The sequence below is a fragment of the Eschrichtius robustus genome, chromosome 1, assembly GCF_028021215.1.
Source record: "Eschrichtius robustus isolate mEscRob2 chromosome 1, mEscRob2.pri, whole genome shotgun sequence".
NCBI classification, from domain to species: domain Eukaryota; kingdom Metazoa; phylum Chordata; class Mammalia; order Artiodactyla; family Eschrichtiidae; genus Eschrichtius; species Eschrichtius robustus.
In genome coordinates, this window is record NC_090824.1 from 30635264 (window position 1) to 30659347 (window position 24084).

A 24084-nucleotide genomic window follows, 5' to 3' on the forward strand; every position below is an offset into this window, starting at 1 on the left:
CTGGCTACCTGGGCAGAATTCAAAGACCTTCACCAAGATGGGCAACACGTGAGAAGGAAGAGGTGGAGGACGGGCAGGAGTATGGCTGAAGTCAGTTTGGACTGGTGAGTCTGGGACACTGGTGTGACATTCAAGTGCAGATATTCAGGAGGAAGACGGGCATATGAATATGAAAAGTAAAGAAGAGGTCAAGACCAAATGTGTACTATCCAGGAACTGCCCACATACACATGATGGCTGAGGTTACTAAAACAAATAAACTATTCAGAGATATTGCACAGTAGGGGATTAAAAGAAAAATGAGGAAGGAGTCATGGGGGAACACAGCATTTGGCGGGGGGGGGGGGATAAGACAAAGGCAAAGAACTGACCAAAAAAAAGAAAAAAAATCAGGAGGAAAGTTTTGGAAGATAAGGAAGAGGAGTTTGAAGGAGGAGGGAATGGCAAAAGGTACCGGATACGCCGAAGCCCACAACATCCAGTGGCTCTGGAAATACAGCAGTCAATGGGGATGCAGTCTGAGCAACCCCAATGAAACTCAAGAATTCCATGAGTCAAGGTCCTCATGTCAACTCAAACAACTATGATCCAGGAGGGCAGTATTTGAAAGAACAAGTCATGCAACTTCTAGCCACAGCTAATATTCCAAACAAAGGAAGAGTAAAGAATAAATGTGTGCTGGCTTTGTCTGAAAACAAAATGACACCGTGAGGATTATTAACACAGAACCTGTTCGAAATAAACCTAGAAAACATTTCCTTGAAAATAAAGATTGAGGGACTTCCCTGGAAGTTCAGTGGTTAAAAGATCCTGCATGGGGCTTCCCTGGTGGCGCAGTGGTTGAGAATCCGCCTGTCAATGCAGGGGACACGGGTTCGAGCCCTGGTCTGGGAAGATCCCACGTGCCTTGGAGCAACTAGGCCCGTGACCCACAACTACTGAGCCTGCGCATCTGGAGCCTGTGCTCCGCAACAAGAGAGGCCGCAATAGTGAGAGACCCGCGCACCACGATGAAGAGTGGCCCCCGTTTGCCGCAACTAGAGAAAGCCCTCGCACAGAAACGAAGACCCAACACAGCCAAAAAAAAAAAAAAGATCCTGCATGCAACACGGCACGGCCCCCCCCCCCCAAAAAGAATGGGCACGCAACTAATTATGCTGAGAGAACTCTTTTTGTTTGTTTCAACAGTATCCTCCAGCACAATCTTCATGCTCTGTATGGTGCAGCTGTGTCTGCAGAGGAGGGCGGCGTTAGGGAGGCTGCAGGTGTAGCCAGCTGTAACTCCGTAAAGGAACCAACACTCCATCCAGCTGCTGAGCGCCAAATACAGCAGGGAAAGGGGAATAGTATGGTATCCAGGTAAAATGCAAAAGTATCAATGGTTCAGTAAGATCCGACATTAAATATTTATACAAAGCCTGGAAATATTTCATCTACAAAAAAGAGAAAGGAAAATTCCTTTGTGTGCCAACATGCCTGTTGTTTTTGCAAAGCCTCTGAAATAGTTAAGCTTTTCTGAACATATTACCCAGATCAGGGTTTTATTACTGATCCCACATTATGTTTAAACACAGTAACGTGTTAAGTTCAATGTACTATAGCCAGCTATTTACTTACTTATTTATTTATTTATTTATATATTTATTTATTCATTTATGGCTGTGTTGGGTCTTCATTGTCGTGCACGGGCTTTCTCTAGTTGTGGCAAATGGGGGCTATTCTTTGTTGCAGTGTGCGGGCTTCTCAATGCAGTGGCTTTTTTTGTTGCGGAGCACGGGCTCTGGTACGTGGGCTCAGTAGTTGTGGCTTGCGGGCTCTAGAGCGCAGGCTCAGTAGTTGTGGCACATGGGCTTAGTTGCTCTGCCACATGTGGGATCTTCCTGGACCAGGGCTCAAACCCGTGTCCCCTGCATTGGCAGGCAGATTCTTAACCACTGCTCCACCAGGGAAGCCCTAGCCAGCTATTTTTATTTCAGTCCTACCCTTACACTCTAGATAAATTTGAGGCCAGAAGAGTGATTGCATCATATTACCTATTTTTGTTAAATATTAATTCTGTCAATAAGAACTACTCCCACAAATACCATAAAATTCTGTACTTGAAAGGCCACTTAGAGAGCATAAAGCTCCTGTATTTAAACCCAATCAAATCAGACTTTTTTCTACTTAGATGGCAAATGCGCCATCTGTTCTTACTGCATCAGTTTCTCTTAACAATGTATAGAGAGCACAATTCAGTGAAACAATTCTTGTTAGAAACTCCAAAAACCAACACCTTTTAGTATGTTAAAAATCATGACCTTGGTACTAAAGGAAAAAGGATAATCTGTTCCACAAGTATTTTTAAAAAAAATTATTTCTAATGGCCTTTAACTCTGGGATCCTGCACACCATTTAAGAAAATCTATGTTTCTACAAGCAGTAGATTAAGTTTCTACAAGCAGTATATTCAGTTTTCATCTAAAAGGAACCATGCTGGGTCCAACCGTGGTGAATGAAGTAGGCAGATTTGTGCAGCACGTGCAGAGTAGGCTTGAGGCGGCTGCTAACTTAAGCTTAAATACAGCTGGTTTCTCTACAGTTAAACACAACTTGCCTAAACTGGAGGAGAAAAATAAATGGAACAAACCAACCATGTAAAGGCAATACAGCTGACCCTTGAACAACATGGGTTTGAACTGCGTAGGTTCACTTCTACGGGGATTTTTTCAATACATACACTACTATGTTTACGATCTGCAATTGGTTGAATCCGAGGACGTGAGGGTCAACTACGGGACTTGAGCAGGTGCAGATTTTGGTATCCATGGAGGGCTCTGGAACCAATCTTCGCAGATACCGAGGGACCATCCTTTAGTCTCAGTATCGGGCTCATGCCACTATTGGTAAGGCAAGATTCAAGGAATGGCAGACCTGGGCATTTGTTTTGACTATTTGTGATTCATCTGAACGGTCTATATCAGACCCTCTAGATGGCCCAGGTACAAATGCAAATGGCACCCAGGGCAGGGCTGGCATGAAGGGAAGAGTCAGATGGAGGAGGTGCGCCCGGCCAGGGGCCTCACTTCCACGTCACAGTAAGGTGGTTTGTTCTCAGTAAGACTATGAAGGGAATGTTTAAATTTTTTAGTTATATTTTACTACGTTTCATGGAGGAAATTATATTCCCAGGTACACTGTATGAATCTGAGGAATCTGGAAGTATTCCCGATGAAGGTCATGAGTCTATTCTATACTCAAATATTCTGCAAACAGTAGCAATACAAAGTTTCTCAAATAGTACCTTCTATTTATGACTCAAAGTTGAAACTTAAATAAGAAATACTGCTTTACTAAAAGTTAAGAATGATGGGATAGGACAGCGAACTCTTAAATTTTCATGAAAGAATAGCCGTCTAATTACCACACCTTTCAAAATGAAGGAGGAGCCAAATAACCTGAAAATGTAAAGCTTAGATTTTACAAGCCCTCCGTCATAAGATCTTACATCCTAGTCCAATGTCCTCAAGGATCTCTGAAACTAAGAAGCCTTAGAGGGAAGTGAGTAGAGGTTAAAAAACCATTGGCAGCCTCACTTCTGTCACTTTCCTCTTATAGCTTGGAGAGCCACAGGGCTATTATTAGTCTTAAAGGGAGAGCACGCGGATTCCCTTTCCTCTGGGTGGAGTTACGATGAAAGGCAGACACAAGTACCCACAAAAAGAACCTCTAGAACTCAAAGATCTCCATCTGGAAAAAATGGAGTTGTTTTCAGCACTAAAAGTTGCTTGCATCGTAAGAGGATAATTAGCTACAAAAAATATTTTCACTTTCAGAGGTCAGTATGTTCAGCAATAAGCTTTAGTTTCTGTTGCAGAAACTAAATTCGACGTGGAATCAAAATATATTCTGCTATTTTATTATAGGGACTGTTGTATAAAGAAAATAACACAAATCCAATTTCACTCATAAAAGCCTGATGACTGTCCTGGAGAGAAAGAAAATAGCACTGAGAGGAACAAAAGGTCCTTCTCTAAACAATGGTTTCCTAGGTTCATCCTTCCAAATGTGGGCCAAATCATGAATTCCAGTTAACACACACCTCAGAGGGAGCCAAGTTTGGAATGTGCAGAACAAAGAATTTATTCAGCGACCACTTGGATGCTTTTCCTTCTCGAAAATAATGAAAGCAAGAGGAGTCCAGATGGGAATGCAGCCACTTTGGGAGAGGAATCCTTTATTGAGATAAATAGCAAGGCTCTGTAAATAAATCCCCAGTATTACATGAGGAATTTTAGAAAGACAACTAGGTTTTTCTTTGGTTGTCTGTTGTGATTAAACTATTTCTACATGGTATTCTAGTATTTCTGCAATAGTTAAGTGACAATGTTTTATGTCTTTTAAGATAAAAGACATCATTGTGTGGTTTTTAAAATCTCCAACTTTCTGCTCTCAACTTGAACCAATGACTCCTGAAGCATAGCTGGGATCTGTTTTCCTTGGCGCCCTGTTCTTGCTGGACCTGGTTCCTGAGGCTCAGATGAGTCAAGCTCACATTTTGGCTCCAGAGACCTTCCTTCTACCCACAGCAGCTCCTGGAACAGAGACTTCTCCCCACCAGCTCTGAGGGTTCCTGATCCCTCTGCAGTGCGGGGGCCACAAAAACACTCAGAGATGTGATCAAGACAAGCACAGTGGTGGGGAAAGGACAGTGCATGGACAGAAAGAAGTTGGCTTCTTCTAGGAGGGCACTAGCAGGTCATTGAGTTCAACCGTCTCCTTCATTAGCCTAGGTAATTTGGGGTAACTGAATTTACAGTGCAATGATTTAAAATTATGTAGTCCATTTGTATTCACATTTTAAGAGTACTTTATCGAGTTCAATTTTTGGCCGAGGTTCTTAGTTCACAGTGCTGCATTTTACAGTGAATTCGAGACAAAAGTGCTAGGGCATCCTGGTTAAGGAAGAGTTCACCAGTTATCACCTGTGAGGGAATCCACTGTGACTTTCAATTTAACAGCAAACCTCATTTTGTTACTTTCTGGGATCCCTCAATCCCTCTCCTTTTGCTTACTTTGCTCAGGACTGATTTAACATATCCACTATTTTCTTTTACATTCAGAGCAGTGGTAAAATAGGTTTGTGCTATACTAGTGGCTTTCCCTTCTCACAATTCTTTATTAACAAAGTGACACAAACACAGACACTCAACCAAAAACCTGCATTCTCTTGCCAGTGTTGTATCACTCATCTCCAAAAGACAAAGACTGTCAAAGATGATGAAAAGGTCAATGTCACCTCAAAGAGTCTGCCAAGTTCTAGTTCATATGGCTACTGAGTGTGCAGTGATGATTTCTGTTGATATCCCATGAAAATGAAAGAGCAAAGCCCAAATACCATTGTACAGAGCCGAATGCTTTGCTGGAATACATCTTCACTTATCCTGATGGCTTTGGAATGCTGCCATGTTTGAAAACCACTAGTGCATGCATCTCAGTTTTAAGTCTTGATTTCTAGTAAAATATGGGAAGACCTAAAGCTAGTGCTTATGGGCCTGGTGCTATTTAAATTTGGGGCAGAGATTTAGAGAAAAGCTTGGGAGGCACACTCACCGCCTCTCCAGTGGGCGCCCGTCACTGGAGATACTTCGAGGAATGTTGGCGGCCCTTTCTGGAGGAGGCATCTTCCCGTCTCCTTTCCCGGCATTCAGCCTCGAGGTCATAGGACTCTGCACCTGGGACGGGACTTGAGGTGAATGAGGCCCCTTGTTGGCATTCCTCTGCCACTTGTTATTATTTCGAAAGGGAAACTTGAATTCATAGGAAACCCCTTCGTTCATTTTGTACTCCATAACTGGCATGCGGTAGGTCTCAGAGCAACTCCTAGGGGGGAGGGCACAGAGAGAAGAAAAATCAATATTGCTTTTTCTTGTTGGTGGAACCACACTGATTCTCATTAACAGTTAAAATGGATCAAACACTTCATTCTCAGTTTCAAACCATCTTTCAATCATTAGGCCTATAACTATTTTCCTTTCAAAAACCAGAATCCCAGGAAGTATTATACTAGTATTTTCCTTTGCTCAATCCTAAATGTTGAGTCTGAGATATGGAGTCTTGAAAATTCAGTGAGACCTATGGTCTCCCTGGTGGGGATGGGGGTGGAGTAGGGGGCAGAGTCAGCACTGAGACCTGGGGAGGGAAGGTGCCCAGACAGCATGGTGGGAACAGACCCCTAAGATGGGACCTCGGAGGAAAGAGTCAGCTTTATATCCTTAATCGTAAGGGAAGCTTTAGATCCTTCCCTTATGATTAAGGATCTAAAAGGGTATATAGTTTTGAATTCGTTGGGATCCTGATAGTCAAAAATAAGTGGGGAGAATTCTTGAAATCCAAACTGAGAGCCAAATTTAGCTCAGGAGGAGGAAAAAAAAAGCCAGTTATTGAAATCAGCAATTATCAAATCACCAGGGAACAAAGCATAATCTGAAATCAGGCCTTTTTTTCCCCCTTGAAAGCTAGAAATCTCCCATAGCAGCGCTGTCCCCAGGCAGCAGTCTGAGTGAAACTAATGGCAGGCACAAATGTCTTCCATCACTTTACCCTCTTTTTGTGCCATCATTCCATCCCCCAAAACTTAGGAAACGAGGAACCCACTTTCCATTACCTTTACCCAAACAACCAAGGAAGGTTCGACCAATTATTGACTTGATTGATAGAAAAATTACTGAAAAAACCTACCCCCACTAAAACATTAACTCAAACTGTGCATTTGAATTTCATCACTAAGAGAAAAAATGACTTTCTCTCTTAAAGACATTTCAAAGATTGAGAAGCAGGTGGGAAGATCTGGAAAGAAAAGATTAAGAGTAATTACGAAATAGTCCTTTAAGAGGTACTTTAGAGATAGCGTAAGGAGAGTCCAGACCAGTGCTGCCCAACAGAAATACAATATAAGCCACAAATAGGAGGCACGTATGTAAGTTTTAAATGTCTAGCAGCCATACTACAAAAATAAAACGAAACAGGTAGAATTAATAATATGTTTTATTTAACTCAATATATCCAAAATGCTATCATTTCAACATGTAATCAATAAATCAGTATTAAAAACTTTACGAGACATTTTACATTCTTGTAAATTTGGAGTGTATTTTATACTTAGAGCACGTCTCACTTGGGACCAGCCACGTTACAATGGCTCTGTAGCCACAGGTGACTCATGGCTCCTGTACTGGACAGTGTAGGTCCAAAGGGCATCCAGCTGAAGGCCTGGTCTTGATTTGGGGAAGGGGCTTATGTTGGTGGGAGAATGAACACGATGGAACGGGCCCCCCTCTATGACCTTGTCTGTGTTATCTCAGGGTATGACTCATGACATTTTAAATGTACCCCACCATGCGTCCTCTCCCACGTCTCCATGACAGCCACGGGTTTTGAAAAGTGCTGCTTTTGGAGCATGTGCATTTGCTGGGGTCCTTGCCCTCCTCAGTCTTAGCCCAAGTCTCCAGTGGGCACCTTTGCTTGGAGTTTCCTTAACCTCTCCCTCCGACTCTTCAGAAGCCTAGGTCAACCTTAATCTGACCCTATGCCCAAGATGCTGCTGTGCCCCTTTTAATGGTTTGATGACAATGGCTTTCAAATGTTTTGGACCACAATCCTGGTGACAAGTACATTTTACACTGTGATACAGCACAACCACAAATACACACACACATACACTCTTCCTCTGGTCAGCTTCCATTCTGCTATATTCTATGTTAACCCATTTCATTAAAAAAATACATTGGGTACAACCTCCTAAACTGATTTCATGACCTACTTAAGAATTACGATCTGTAGTTCGCAAAACACTGTATGGCCTACTTGACATTAGTTTCAGCAGTTATTGACTTCTTATATAATAAACGCTTTTCTCTGAAATGAAGGATTATCACCTTAGGCCTTGATATAATTTCTAGTTTTGAATCAATATTTCTGACAAAAATACGCCATTACCATACTTTTTTGGTTGTTAACACAGGTGTTACTGCAGTATATCTGAAGTCTTTCATTTCTGATCATGCAGTATCCAGAGCTCTGGATCTGGAAATACAAGAATGTTGCAAGAATGCAAAATGCAAGAATGTTGTAGCTTGCCACAGGAATATTAATAAAAATTTATAATAATGCATGGAAAAATTTCTTTCTACCTCAAAATCAGTACTAGCTTTACTTCTCCTCAGCAATGGTCTGTTTAACTTGTAAACTCAGTGGATCATATCATCCATGTCCCTTTCTGTTGGCTGCTAGGAACCAACCACATGTACAGAACACGTACAGACCTTTATCATGTATTCCAGGGCATTAACTTTTCAAAAATTTCCCCCTTGGCCACGTTTTCCATTTACCTTCCGCCATTCCCCATTTCCCTACCACACATACACAGAGATTCCCTCACTGAATTTTAATTCTGTACCTTCATAGGCTGATTCAAGCCCATATTGCATCAGGGTAGAGAATAAGTAAATAATTAAAATAGAAACAATAATAATGTAATATCAAATAGACAATATCAGCTTTGGGGCCTTAGTTTCTTTGTAAAATGAAAGACTTGTAATTGATAATTACTAAACTTTCTTTTAGTTCAAGCACTCTTTGAAACAGTCTTTTTTTTAAAAATTTTTATTTATTTATTTATTTATTTATTTATTTACGGCTGTGTTGGGTCTTCGTTTCTGTGCGAGGGCTTTCTCTAGTTGCGGCAAGTGGGGGCCACTCTTCATCGCGGTGCGTGGGCCTCTCATTATTGTGGCCTCTCGTTGCGGAGCACAGGCTCCAGACGCGCAGGCTCAGTAACTGTGGCTCACGGGCCTAGTTGCTCCGCGGCATGTGGGATCTTCCCAGACCAGGGCTCAAACCCATGTCCCTTGCATTGGCAGGCAGATTCTCAACCACTACGCCACCAGGGAAGCCCCTGAAAGAGTCTTTTAAGCTGCATAACGTTTAATACTAAATCTGGTTAAAAGATCCCATTAGCCAAAGATTTTGTCTTCTCTCTAGTCTATATTTCATCCCCACCACCCTTAGCATATTATTAGAGACCTTCTGCATATTCCATAATCATAGAATGAAGTAAGATAAGGCCAAAGCAGGGAGAGAAGATTCATTTACAGAGAATGAAAAGCAAAGATTCCACCGTGCTGAACCTTTGCCATCCCGCCACTTCTGACTGCCTTTCACAGGGGAGCGGGACACCACTAGCTTCTGCTCCCTTACTTATCCCTGTGAGAATGATTCATGGAATCCAGAAGTGGGCTGTACACTGAAGGACAAAGATAAAAGCTGGTTTTTAATGACATGCATGAAAGTTCATAAAAGGATTTATATTATATTACTCCAAGTAAAATCTGGTGTTGAACAACAAAAACTCGGGCACCTAGAGCTCACGATGGGCCAGCACTAACCTGGCTGCCCTACACTAACTCTCTGAAGTACGAGTATCATTATCCCCGTTTATCAGATGGGGAAATAGAGGCCTAGAGAGATTAATCTGCAAAGACTACACAGTTAAGAAGAAGTGGCAGAGCCAGGATTTGAACCCACAGAATAAGTCTACTTGTAGATTAGTCTTATTTTAGTCACTAACTAAAGAACATTTCTACTCCAGGTTGCCAAACTTCATCTTATACTGACTATTGCATTTCATTCGGGAATGGCCTATGACAAAATGTCAACAATTCTTAAAGAGCTATGCTCAAAAGGAATTACAATTTCAGTGCTAAAAGTGACACATGGTGACAAGCTGAAACCATAACTTAATTGAAAAGTCACTCCATCTTCTTTCTCTTTTTCAGTCGTTTCATTCTAACTTTTTCCTTTAATTTCTTATTACCCACTACTCTCTCCTTTATTCCTAAGACACTAAGAAATACAGATAGAAAAATCAGCTGAGCGGTATATTGAACAGAACATCACAACACCTGGACTCCTGAATCAGAAAAGTTGGATGTTTGGGGAAAGCTGTGTCCCTAATCATTCATGTGACTTTGGCTTGGAAAAAAAAAACTTAACCTCTTTGAACCAAAGTTCCTCATCTAAAAAAAATGAGAGACTTGAACCAGATGATTTCTCACAGCCCTTCTAGCTCTAAAGTAGGATGCTTTTGCACTTTGAAATAATTGTTTTTTAAAATGAAGAAAAAACTTTGCAACCCATTCTTACTTAAAAGGTAATCTGGTCCTTTTAGGTAACATGTTTTTAGCTCTTCCTCTTGAATGGCCCTTGATTGCTTTCTTTAGGGAACTACATTCAATATTTTGTAATAACCTATAAGGGAAAAGAATCTGAAAAAGAATATATACACATATATGTAAATACATAACTGGATCACTGTGCTGTACACCTGAAATTAACACAACAATGTAAATCAACCATACTTCAATTAAAAAAACAAACCCATAGGCCGGTGGCCCTCAACAGAATGACGGCCTGCCACTCCCATGCGATACCATTCAGAGCATCACAACCTGCTACCTGGGTACTTCTCATTTTGCCTAGAGAATGACTTCTCAAGAGTCAGAGGTCACAGACACCAAGACATACAGCTGGTCATACACTCTGACTGGCGATGGAGGGGGTGGGGGTCCCTCCTGCAGTGCAACATCTTACTCCCTGGGGGGAGCCTTCTGGCGACGTCTGCAGGCAAATCCCAAACCTGTTTCTGCCAAGACTGTTTCCATCATGCTGTCATCCTAGTTGGCCCTATTCACTCTCTGGGCAGCTAGTAAACCTCTCTAACCCTCATTCTCCGCGTTGTTTCAATGGAAATGAGGCTGCCGTGAAGATTTTTTTTAAAGCCCAGTACACAGCAGGGGCTCAGGAATTTTGCTTTACTTTCCCTGTCCTCTCTTCTCTTTAAAACAGTTGCCTTTGGAAACAATTCATAGAGGGTCTGCTTATGTCCTGTGAATAGGGAAGAGAGCTTGATTTAACAGGTGTTACTAAAGCCCCATTTGTTGTTGTTAAACTGGCTTTTTCACTTACAAGCAGCTCATGCAGCTCAATATCAAAAAAACAAACAACCCAATCCAAAAATGGGCAGAAGACCTAAAGAGACATTTCTCCAAAGAAGATATACAGATTGCCAACAGACACATGAAAGAATGCTCAACATCAGTAATCATTAGAGAAATGCAAATCAAAACTACAATGAGGTATCACTTCACACCAGTCAGAATGGCCATCATCAAAAAATCTACAAACAATAAATGCTGGAGAAGGTGTGGAGAAAAGGGAACCCTCTTGCACTGTTGGTGGTAATGTAAATTGATACAGCCACTATGGAGAACAGTATGGAGGTTCCTTAAAAAACTAAAAATAGAACTACCATACGACCCAGCAATCCCACTACTGGGCACAATACCCTGAGAAAACCACAATTCAAAAAGAGTCATGTACCACAATGTTCATTGCAGGTCTATTTACAATAGCCAGGACATGGAAGCAACCTAAGTGTCCATCAACAGATGAATGGATAAAGAAGATGTGGCACATAAGTACAATGGAATATTACTCAGCCATAAAAAAGAAATGAAATTGAGTTATTCGTAGTGAGGTGGATGGACCCAGAGTCTGTCACAAAGAGTGAAGTAAGTCAGAAAGAGAAAAACAAATACCATACGCTAACACATATATATGGAATCTAAAAAAAAAAAAAAATGGTTATGAAGAACCTAGGGGCAGGACAGGAATAAAGACACAGACGTAGAGAATGGACTTGAGGACACGGGGAGGGGGAAGGGTAAGCTGGGACAAAGTGAGAGAGTGGCATGGACATATATACACCACCAAATGTAAAATAGATAGCTAGTAGGAAGCAGCTGCATAGCACAGGGAGATCAGCTCGGTGCTTTGTGTCCACCTAGAGGGGTGGGATAGGGAGGGTGGGAGGGAGACGCAAGAGGGAGGAGATATGGGGCTATATGCATACGTATAGCTGATTCACTTTGTTATACAGCAGAAACTAACACACCATTGTAAAGCAATTATACTCCAATAAAGATGTTAAGAAAAGAAAACAAAAACCACCTGCCTTTTCAAAACTAGTGACTCTTCCATGTGAACATACGTGGGTGCTTGTGGTTACATATGATCCCCACGCCGGTGTCTGTGTCCTGGGACCCTCGGATCCCCGTGACCCTGAGAAGCACGCGGCTGGGGACGGAGGGCAGCGTATTCCCAGGAGGCCTGCTCTTCCTGGCGCTGGCGCGGCAGCACCAGCTGACAGACAGGAGAGTGACCCGTCAAAGGGCAGAGCGATTAGCTGCAAGGACAACAGCCGTGGGAGTGTGAAGTGCGGAGGAGAGGAAAAAGTGACAGCAGAGCATTATCTTATTTTGTTGAAAACTGTACCAAGGTGTTAATGCTTCAACTATTCCTCTGAAGTTGTTTCTAAAGGAGGGAAGGGGAGAGCAGGCTTCTAGTCCTCCAGAGGGTATCAAGGGCGTCGTTTCAGACCCACCTAGAAGGTCTGATGGTGGCTTTTCTGGTGGAAACTCTAGAGCAAGGGGCAGAGCGTGTCTCCGAGGCCCGAGGGGCTGTGCGGTGCGCCGCTCCTTCAGCCCAGCCCAGCCCCCCATCCCACGCTCTAATGGGGGCAGGTTCCTAACACCCTTCTGTCCCGTCACTGCCAGCTCCCTGGCTATGAGAGGATGACGATGATGCCCCAGAAGCGGTGCTGGGAGATGAAGACAAATCCAGCAAATACTACACATCAAGGTTCTTTTCCCCAACAGAAAGCCAGTTTACCATCATATCTCTGCTTATGCTGGTACATAGGAAAGGAGTTGTGTCCCAAGCACACAAAGGTAAGAGTTTGGATTCCGAAGTTAGACCTGAATTTGCCAGATGAGGCTGGGGAGTTACTAACCTCTCTGAGTGTTGGTTCCCTTTAATTAGGAGTGATATTAACACTACTACTTCATAGGGTCGTTATAAGGATTAGATGTGCAAATCCATATAAAAGTGTTTTTTTCTAGGGTCTGGCACATTAAAGTAATACTCGGCAAATATTAGTTGTTTTTACCAGTACACCGCAGAAGACGTATCTAGCCTAGTATTTTGCTGTAGACGAACCACCTCCTGTCATGGACCTATCATCTATCCAGGGCCAGGCCTTTGGACCCATCTTTCTAGTAACGACAATTCACAATTCAACGTCGGTCATGTTGCCCATTCCATCCTATCTCCTCACACACTCACACACACCTATTTCCCTCTCCCCCATACGAACTGAAGAGCTTAGAAACACGGGGAAAGACCCCTGAGCAGACAAGATGGTGTCGCAAGATCTACAGGCTTCCTCTTGAGTAGATTAGTCCTTAGACCAGCGCCTGTAACTCTGTACTGTCTAAGGTTGACAAGTTACACAGCTTGGTTATCTTCTCCAGTTTATAGATGCCTGTTTAGACATACAAACTATAAAGCAGACAATTTGTAGGAAAGACCTCGGGATGGAAAACAGACAAGAGGAAGAGGAGGATCACAGAGCCCTTGGAGAGTGCTGTAAGGACCCAGCTGCCTTTCTGATCACCCTCAAGAGTCATTCTTGAATTGCGGTTCAGCAAAATACTTAACATTAATACCATGCGGTTGAGGAAAGGAAGGCAGCACTTTCAGAATATACCCTCCCTGCCCTCAAGACAGCTAAAACAAAAAGTTCTGGATATAAATTCTGGTTTCCAGGGAAATCCAGTCATCCGAATGGGAGCATTTCTTAAAACTATCAGACAAAGGGATTTTTCACCACATTCTGACATCAGCACATAATCTCTGGGCCATCTAGGAGGTAAGCAGTATTAAATACCATCCCAAGCACAGTCTGGTCTATAACACTGGGTTTCAAGAACTGAAGTACATTGATATTGTCATTGCGCTTACTTTTTAAAGGGCACAAATAACCCCTCATAACTGTTTACATATTCTGCCATCTGATGTTCATGAATCTATGAGAGCTCAGGTGTAGGACTGGTCGTGTTTTGGGGGAAAAAATAGCATAAAGAATATTGTCTTGGCTTCAGAAAGCCTAAGAATTAATTGCCAAAGCTTAACAGAAACTCTTAGAAAATAATGGGTTCAAAGCAAATTAACAGATTGAAAAAAAAAAAAAACCCAGCAAAAACAGCATGTGCATGCCCAAAGGAGAAAAGAAACAGTTGATTAAATTTGTTCCATCAGGAAACCTCCCCAGAGAGAGAGAAATTAAATTTTCAACAGTGCTGCTGGCTTGGCAGGAGCCGGGAGGGGCAGGGAGCTCCTGGGCTTCCCTTTGGGAAAGTCCGGGAACCAAACTGCCCAAGCATCACAAGCAGGACCAGCTCATTTGAAGCCAATTTCTGACACATGCAGATGCAGTTAAGAAAAAGCTTGCTAAGTCACATTCAGCCCTCCAGGCTGAGAGGGCAGGGGTCAAAAACAGCACTTTGAGTTTTGGACAGCAATTGGCTACAAATGGGAGATTTGGGGGAATAAGAGTGTCACGGAACATAAAAGAAAAATGTCTAACAGTTTGTCACGCTGAGTCTCTTTTTAACATTAAGTGTTCACTGTTTCTCAGCCACCGGTGCAAGATGTTTAAGATGGATATTACCAGACACCTCTATCTGTAATGGTGACTTTATATACTCAGAGATGTAAATCCTGTGAATGGTCCAAGTTAGTGATTCTTTCCAGCTGCTGTTGCCACATGCTGAAAGGGAGCTCTGTCCTGAGTCAGACTTTCCATGGAGGGAACTTTCAGCATCACATTGTAACCGAGCGCTCTTCATAACCTCCTACACTCTGACCCAGTTGGGGATGTTCTCCACGGTACACTAATGGCCCTGGACTCTCAGACCTACCTCCGTGGGGTGCAGTCATCATGTGGGGGGATAATGACAACTTTCACCGTGACAGATGTTCTCAGGAGATCGATCATCTGCTCGTGGCTCAGAGTGGCCACCGCCACCTTGCAGATCTCCACCAGCCGGCTGCCCTGCCTCAGCCCTGCCTGCCAGGCATAGCCGTAGGGCTCCACATCTGCCACGATGCCCTCGTAGTTGACGTGGAAGCCAAGCTGTCCCAGTCCATTCCTTCGCAGAGTCATCTCCACTGATTCACAGCCTTTTGACACGAACTAGACAAAGAAACAAAAGATACACAGTTTAACGAATGCAATGGGGTCTTAAGTGGTACGCATGGCAAGCAGGGTTCTTTCTGAATACCCTAATGCCAGCTGAAGAGCAGCCTGGTTATTTTGCCTTCACTAATCTCCATTCATTAGGCCAAAAAGAACACACTTGTCTCAATGGCTTCTCAGAGACCTACAGGGAGCTGGCAGCAAAGAAAACCGGTATTCTGCTGCTCATTTTGCCCTTAAGACAGACATTCAAAGCAGCAGATACCCGATCCAACAATTCTTTTCACCAACTAAAGCAGATTGGTTGGGCTACATCATCAGTCACAAGGCAATGGGATCAGGTCACATGCAAATGAGTTTCCAACAAAAATGCACAGTCAATGTGTCTTCCCCCACTTGTTCTACTACTTTTCCTTCTGAAAAAAATGATGGGAAGCAAGTGTGACATAAACTCTGTGTTCCTTCGCATTGTTAAGGGAGTTTTCAGAGGAGCTAATAAAACGGAACAAGCTTCTGTAACTTAGCTCTAGCCTGTACTGAAAGCTTTATGAAAGGGACATGCATGTAGGTAAGTGGAAGGAAAACACTGACCTGAAGCCTTTTGACAATCTCTTTGATGTCCTCGTTGTTAATGAAACTCTCCACTGACACACATTCACCTCGCTCGTAGAAGACTTTGAGGCTGGTGTCGGTTGAGGTCCACCCTATCACATCTCTGCAGGAACAGTTGAAAACCACGCTCTTTGTTTCCTGTTCGATGAGGACGATGAACTCATTGGAGACCCCGAGTAGGCAGTCTATCTCCATAGCCTTGCTGTAGTCTTTGGCCCGGACAGCCCACACAATGGCTCCCATGCTACTGAGCTCAGCTCCTGGGTATGGCTTAGACTTTTCTTTCTTCTTGGAGGCCAGAGAGATGAACGGAAACTTGCCGGACGGGTCAATAGGAGTGTTGGTGACATTCTTTTCTGCCAGATCTTTCAGATATTCTTGACGTGTCCGGGTTGCCATGGCCCGGAACTTCTCTGACTTATGAGCAGCATTTTCTGCATTAATCACTTTGGCCAAAAGGAAGTCCCTGAACACATTTGACTTAGGGAAAGTGACCCCTTTGGGGATGGGAGGTCCAAAGGAAGGCACATCTCTGGACCTGGTGACGGCCACACTAAAAGACAAAGCAAAGATCAATGAGAAAGAGGCTTGTCAATACTTCTCAGACTCACAGCATGAGAATAAAATACACCTTCTCAAAGACAAAGATGCCCTTCAGAAGGAAAATAACTGTCATCGTCCCACAAGAAACAACACACACTTCTACTTAACATGTGCACACTTTTCATTCACTCATATTTAGGATTTATAGAACAAAATTTTTTCTAGGTCAAAATACCCAAAAAGCTTAAACTAAAAATTTAAACCATAACTCCATAATTTCACATCATCATTATAACCATATTCTTCATAGTAGATAACATTTTAAATCCCTAGTGATTATTTCCAAAGGGGGAGGGTGTTGGCTACTATAACCATATAACCTTTCAGAACAAGCACAGATTATGTAAGAACATAAATGTTATCCCCATTTTAGATATGATGCCCATAGCAGTCAACTTATAATGAAAATATCCACAGATGCATGACATAAGAGAAATGGATTAAATTAAAAAAAAATTAAACAAATATTATTTGTTGTCCTATGTGTCAGGCCTTAAGCAACCAGATCAAAAAGCATAATTTTAAAACAAAAATTGAAATCTGAGTAACAGAAAGAGATTATGATTTTTTTGGTAATAGCAACGGTGCTTTAAAATCATATTTTTAAATTTTGGTCCCAATTCTCTACTTTTGGTATGTGAGTCTGACTATTTGTGAGACTATGCTCCTTTTCCCATTCCTTTAAGCAAGACTGATTTAAGAAAGCCTGTTCCAGTCATTTCCTCTGCATCTACACTGCTAAAATTGGGACTAAGAAAAGGATCATACAAACATCTGTAAGAACCTATTATTTTTAATCTCAAAAGGAAAAAGACTAAGTTTTTCCTAAAACAATAATAACAACAGGGGCTTCCCTGGTGGCGCAGTGGTTGAGAATCTGCCTGCCAATGCAGGGGACATGGGTTCAAGCTCTGGTCTGGGAAGATCCCACATGCCGCGGAGCAACTAGGCCCGTGAGCCACAACTACTGAGCCTGCGCGTCTGGAGCCTGTGCTCCGCAACGAGAGAGACCGTGGTAGTGAGAGGCCCGCACACCGTGATGAAGAGTGGCCCCCGCACCGCGATGAAGAGTGGCCCCCACTCGCCGCAACTAGAGAAAGCCCTCGCACAGAAACGAAGACCCAACACAGCCAAAAATAAATAAATAAATTAATTAAATTAAAAAAAAATAACAACAACAACAACAGAAATTAAATGGAGATAGGTTGTGTGTTTTTTTTTTTTTTTTAATTTTTAATTTTTATTTTTGGCTGCGTTGGGTCTTCGTTTCTATGCGAGGGCTTTCTCTAGTTGCGGCGAGCGGGGGCCACTCTTCATCGAGCGGGGGCCACTCTTCATCGCGGTGCGCGGGCCTCTCACTGTCGCGGCCTCTCTTGTTGTGGAGCACAGGCTCCAGACGCGCAGGCTCAGTAGTTCTGGCTCACGGGCCTAGTTGCTCCGCGGCATGTGGGATCTTCCCAGACCAGGGCTCGATACCCATGTCCCCTGCATCGGCAGGCAGATTCTCAACCACTGCGCCACCAGGGAAGCCCAGGTTGTGTGTTTTATATCATATTTCAAGATCTCCTTCCAGGACCTCAGCAAAGTTTGAGAGGGCTGGAAATGAAGATTCTAACAGATCAAACATCCCCTTTTCAAGTTATCTAATTATTTAAAAGTGAGTCAATTATGCAACTGTACTAAGTATTAGCAGAGCAACACAAAATGTGTTTCTCCAGAACTCCCAGAACGGAAAGGACATAATCAGAGAGTGTGCATCTTTCAAATTAAACTGAAGAGCTCTGTTGCACTATTTTTTCTTTATTTCAAGGGTTTGCTTGAAGATATTCAGCTTTGCTTTTCAAAAAATGATTGTTGCTTGTGAAAATAGGATAAATAAATAAAAATCAGCAACCTCAGAAGACAAATTATGTATTTTGTTAGAAAATGCCACGAGATGGCCTATTTCTGAAAATGGCTTTTCACAAATTCATTAAAAAAAAAAAAAAAGAAAAAGACTACCTAGTTCACTTCACGACAAAGAAAGGTGGCAAGCAATATCCCATTTTCTAACTGGAGATGAGAATTCACAGAAACCTCCACGTGCGTGATAGCTTAATTACATCAGTATTAGAAAGGCAATTTTTCTTGTCTAATGTGAACTGTCTGGCTTGAATGCTGACAGCTATATAATTTTAATTTGATTATGTTATTTTTTTTTTCAAGTCAAGCAGATGACGCTAATATCCAGATTTGCTAGCTTTTCTAAGAGGAATCCCGTAAGGATCCAGAAATATTTAATATCTTTCATTTTTAAATTGGCAATTTCTTCTCTTGCTAATTTCACATCATTATTCTTTCTCAAGAAACAGCTGTGATTTTATTTTAAATAAGGAGAAGAAAATGCTTAGCAGAAGGTGTCGATATGAGGACCATCCATCCACTTGCCCCTTAAATTCACTGGTTATCTATAGATCTACTTATTAACTAATAGGACTTTAGATAAACATATACTGAAAACCCACCAATAATTAGAAGCCTCTAGAATGAACTATGAGGGAAAAGACTGAACCCTTAACATATAATTATCAGTGATTCATCATGGTAGGGAGGTAAATGATACAGACACTAAAATCAGCTTTGCATCATGAGAAATAGAATCCTTACAGAAGAAGATGAGGAAGATGATACCCTAGAATGTTCTTTTCAAATAAAGGGTTTTGTTTTGGGTAAATTTAACTTTCAAGGTTTTCTACAAGGTTAAAAGCTCATTAATTTAGATGCCACCAATTCTGAACTCTTAATAAGGCCTGTTTTAAGTTAAGTAGAGAGAATATTTTTGCCTTCCTAAGAATAGAAGCCTTTCTAGAATTTCAGTGTGCTATATATATAGATACTTGAGGTGTATTCATTATAAATGGTTTTTGCTATTTTTAAAAGCAGATTCCAAAGGGCTTCTTGTCTACACTTATGTTCGCCTAGTATGCAATATTGTATCTCCTTAGAAATAATACATTCTTTAAAATTATAGCCATGCCTTATTTGCTCAGCATTGCCAAGGACTAGGATGTTCTACTCAAGAGGGTTATCTAGATGACAGAACAGACAGAAGATCAGAGGCTGAAATAGTTACGGAAAGTTAGCACTGGGGGGTGGGGGACTTAGAGAAGGCAGGGTTCCTCAAACTCTGCCAGTAAAATCTTGAGTTTCATCTTAACATTCATCTTGATTTTGCATTCCACTGAAGAATATCTGTATTCATTTTAACACAAAAATCTGTTCTGTTCCCCAAATCTCGGAGTACAACTGAGGGAGCAGGGAGGTGTTCTGTTTCACTCTCATTTGACACATCCCTGAGCCTCCTGTTGAACAGCTGGTAGACATTCTTCACTGTTCCAGGAAACAGACTCAGAGAAGTAAAATGATTTGCCCAGAGATTAGAGAAAGCCAGGACTGGAATCTGAGCTTCTGGATGGCCAGCAGTGCGACAAGACCACACTTATTCCCTGAGTGTGGAATCTTCCACTCTTGAGGTGCTTGCCAAAGGGACCATCCACAAGAGTCACGTGGCCAAAGAGACCACCATTACAGGCTGTTTCTAGTGGGCCTGGGCCTTTGTTGGCATCAAAGATCTCAGATGAAGTAGCAAGTTGATACATGGGAATGTTCCAGAGACATCTGAACAGAGGTCTCAATGAAAAAGAGTTAGAAGAATAAGACACTTGAACTTCTGAAGCACCATGGAAACAGCAATAAATAACGAAGTTTAAAAGGAAGGGAACTTAGCATCAAAACAGTAGAGGGAAGTTTCCCCTTGAAGCTTAGATCAGACTGCCAGCTTGGGGAGCTTTCCAAGAAAGCAGACCTTGGGAAAGGACAGGAAAGCTGAATGGCAGAACAAATGTGTGCCCACTGTTCCCTCTTGGGGCCTCTCCACTTCTAACAGCCTTCAATCACCAGCACTCACTGGGCACCGACTATACGCCAGGACCAAGGATGAGACGTCACAGGCTCAGCCGTCCAGAAGCTCAAAGCCTGGTGGGGCTACCGCTCGTGGTCTGAGTGCTCTCCTAGGGAGGTGTAGCGCGCTACTGGAAACACTTCGGAACGGCACTTTATCCAGTCCTGGGAGGTCAGGGGAGCACTCCCAGAGAAAAGAAGAGCAGGCGTTCATTGGATGAAAGTGGCAGGGGTGTGTGAGAAGAGGCATTCTTGCCCAGAGAGTGCCATGTGCAGAGAGGAGGGGCTGTAAGTAGCTCTATGCTGTGGGGAGGACTGGGAGAGGTGCCAGTGGACGCTGAGGGACTACAGAGGCCAGACCTGAAGGGCTCCATGAAGTAGGCTATGCGGGGGAGTCTCAAAGTTGCCCTAAATGGTTTTAAGCACAAAGAGTGACATATTCAGAGTTTTGTCTTAGAAAGGTCAGCTACATGGGACAATAGGGATGCTGATTAAGGATGGCTTGGAATAGACTTTCTGATAGAAATTTCCACCTTTGTTATTTTTCTTCCTGGTTGAAGCTTGCATATTTATTTATTTTTATTCAAGAGGAGAAAAGAAGAAAAAGGCATGGTCATTTAATGGGCATACACAACACTCCCTGCCTACACCAGATACTTTACTTATGGGATTTCAGGTAGATGTCAAGCCACCTTCCACTGGACAGAAAGGGAAATTTAAAATCTGATATGTTTAACTGTCTGGTCTGATTCCAGGTGCTTTTTACTAACTCCTTTCAACATTTATTACATCGTAACCACTAAATACAGAAATCTTTCTGAGAGGAGTAACATATATATCTGCCTTCCCAAACATAGTTACTGACCACAATTTAACATCTGTTTTTGAAGACAGTCTTTATGAAAACCACTTACTACTATACTAGTTTTGCAATGAACAGTAATTCTTTAATTTCATCATAGAGTGAATCAAAGTTCTACCTTTCAATTGTTTAAGATGTCCTAAGATTTTTAAATAGTCTGTCTGAAATGAATCCAAATAAGGCCCATACATTACAATTAATTATCTTAAATTTTTATATTCTGTTAATGCCCCTCCACTTCTCTTACTTCACTTCTCTTTTATTTCTTGCAATCTATTTGTTGAAGAAACTGGGCTATGTGTCACATAGTCCAGAGCCTGAATTTTGCTGAATACAAACATGTTCTTTGGTCTTTTGTATTTCCTGGCCTCTCTAGAGGTTTGATTGGATCCGCATTCAATTTTGGGAAGAGGGGATAAGACTAATTCCTAGATGGGGTTGTATTCTTCCATCATGAGACACGCATTTGTCTCTTTTTATGATGTTTGCAGCCTCTGATGATGAATGCCTAGATCCATTAATTTATTAGTTGTTAAAAAAAAAATGGTGACAAAGTTTTTGCACCATGTTTTTACAAAGTGAGGCCCTCAGGGGTGAGTGACGTATATTTGGTTGTTTGGTCCCAAACCAAGTGACCCCAGACTGCTATGCTTATTGAATTTGTACCTTTAATGTGAATCGTCTTTCTACGTCTCCCTCATGGGTGATCACTTATTGATGCTTTCAGTACATTCCTGCCACTAGACGTCTCATCTTTTTGATTTGTTGCTTCTAATCTGCTCTATCAACTGAAACCAGACAATTAAGCTCTTTGTAATGATACAAGTAAAATAACAGAGACCAGAGGGTCCTCTTATCAGGTATGGGCATAATAAGCTTTTGTACACAGACTTAGTGATTAATTTCTGAGTTCTTGGCTATGTCTACTATTCAAGGTTAACTGGCCTCTGGAATTAACTTAAACTAGTCAGTTTCCCCTGTATAAACTTTCTAGTTCCGAGGGTGATACAACACACATTATTTCAGAGCCTCATTTCCATATGAACTATAGGTATTTTTGTCACTTTGTTCCCCTGTTGAATCCCAGAGCCTAGAATAGTGCCTAGTATATTTTGATAAGGACTGTAAAGAACTAGTGAAAAATAAATGAATAACAATAAAGCCTACATTTGTGTTTCTGTATATAAATTACCTCGCATGGTGACGGTGAGTAAATTTTCCTAGAACTATTTGTACAGTGTTATTTGCTGGCTGAGCATTCCAAGGGCTTCCACTGCCCACTAATCTTTCTGACAGCATAGCCTTCTTACTGTACTTTCCACTTTCCTTCCTGTGTCTACATGTTCATCTATACCACTTTCCACCCCTAGACTCACAGAATTATTCTCATTTTGCCACTGAATTCCACCATCTGTGCTTCAAAACACATACCGAATCCCATTTTCTCAGTTAAATGTTCTTTATATCTTTAGTCTGTGTTGACCCCACAATTCTCTACACAATTAGAGCAAGACATTCCTTTGAGGAAATAACTTTCCACACTTTGGGCACCAAGTAGATGTCAGTAAATAAAAGTGAGTGTTCACAGTGGAGAAAGTGGGAACAGGAGATTTTAAATGATGAAAAGGCTTTGAATTATTCTAACTACACCTCTTAGAGATAAATTATATTTAAATAAAATTTGTACAAATTAAATGCATCTCTAAGCTTTCCCACCAGAGTATCCCTAATGAAAGAGGCCTATAAATTCACATCTCTAGTAGTTTGGGGAGGGGCCAATGTATGAGAAAAACCCACAGGTATGAAAACTCTTTGAAGACCCACATTGTATCTTAAAATTGATACAAATTTTCCATTCTACTTCATAATACATTTATTTTCTCATGAAAATAAACATCCCTTCCCCCAAGCATTAAAGACTCCAAGAGAGGTACCCTAGTTATTCTGGGCCTTTAAACTTCTCCTGGCATCACCACATACCCCAGGAAACACACCTACTTGAGTTTGAGAAGGACTGAGAAAAATTCATGTACCCAAAGTTTATAATAGGAAAAGATCACTACTTTAGTTCCAAAAATCACAGTGCACTGGGTCTTCAAGTAAGCTTGGCAACTAGGGAAATTCCAGACTAGCCCATGTCTTGTGAGCAGGGGTGTCCAGTGTCCTGCAAAGGCTCCCAGCATCACAAGGTGGGCTTAAGAAGATGGGCTCTCCAGGTAAGAGATTAAAAATAAGAAAGAGAGAGAGCAAAAATCATGAGTTTCAGGCTGGGAAGGAGGGTTTGAAAAGAATAAAACATATCACTTACTCATCCAGCCAAGTAATGAAGAAGGTTCAGACACCTTTGCTCCTTATCAGTCTATTTAGACTTGCACTGGCCATACTTCCAGTGGCTACTGAGTACTGGAAATGTGGCTAGTATGACCAAAGAGTATTAAATCACATTAAATTTTAAAAACTGACACTCGATTCAGTTTTTCAAAAGTCTTTGAAGGAGAGGGAGACATACTTAAAAAGTATGTTTGCAATAAGCTATTATGAATCTACTTCTCCAATTGCAAATTTTATGAAATCTAAATACAGATTATTTCCAATGAAAACTGAGCATCCTGAGATGAGCTGTAAGTCAAAAATGCACTCCAGATTTCAAAGTCTTAGTCCAAAAATACGTAAGATATCTCAATAATTTTTAAAATTTAAAAATTACGTGTTGAAATAATATTTGGATATAGCAGGTAAATAAAATACACTATTGGGTCAAAAAACATATTGTTAAAATTAATTTTACCTATTTCTTGTTACTTTAAAAATATGGCTATTGGAAAATATAAAATTAATATGTGACTTGCATTATATTTCTATCGGACAGCACTTAATTTAGACAAACACCTTTAAAAGAAGAATCTCTTTTTAAAAGAAAGTACATAGCCTT

The 24084-nt window shown here is 41.6% G+C and overlaps 1 protein-coding gene across 10 annotated transcripts in view; it reads right to left on the reverse strand.

Moving 5' to 3' along the window:
* Positions 1-24084, reverse strand: part of SIPA1L1 (signal induced proliferation associated 1 like 1) — a 502626-nt gene that overhangs the window by 59317 nt on the left and 419225 nt on the right. For all 10 annotated transcript variants that reach the window (XM_068543380.1, XM_068543408.1, XM_068543417.1 and 7 more), the window contains 3 exons: positions 15728-16301; positions 14859-15133; positions 5593-5862 (listed from right to left, as the gene is read on the reverse strand). In XM_068543380.1, the coding sequence (XP_068399481.1) occupies positions 5593-5862; positions 14859-15133; positions 15728-16301 (1119 nt within the window). The remainder of the gene's footprint in view (positions 1-5592; positions 5863-14858; positions 15134-15727; positions 16302-24084) is intronic.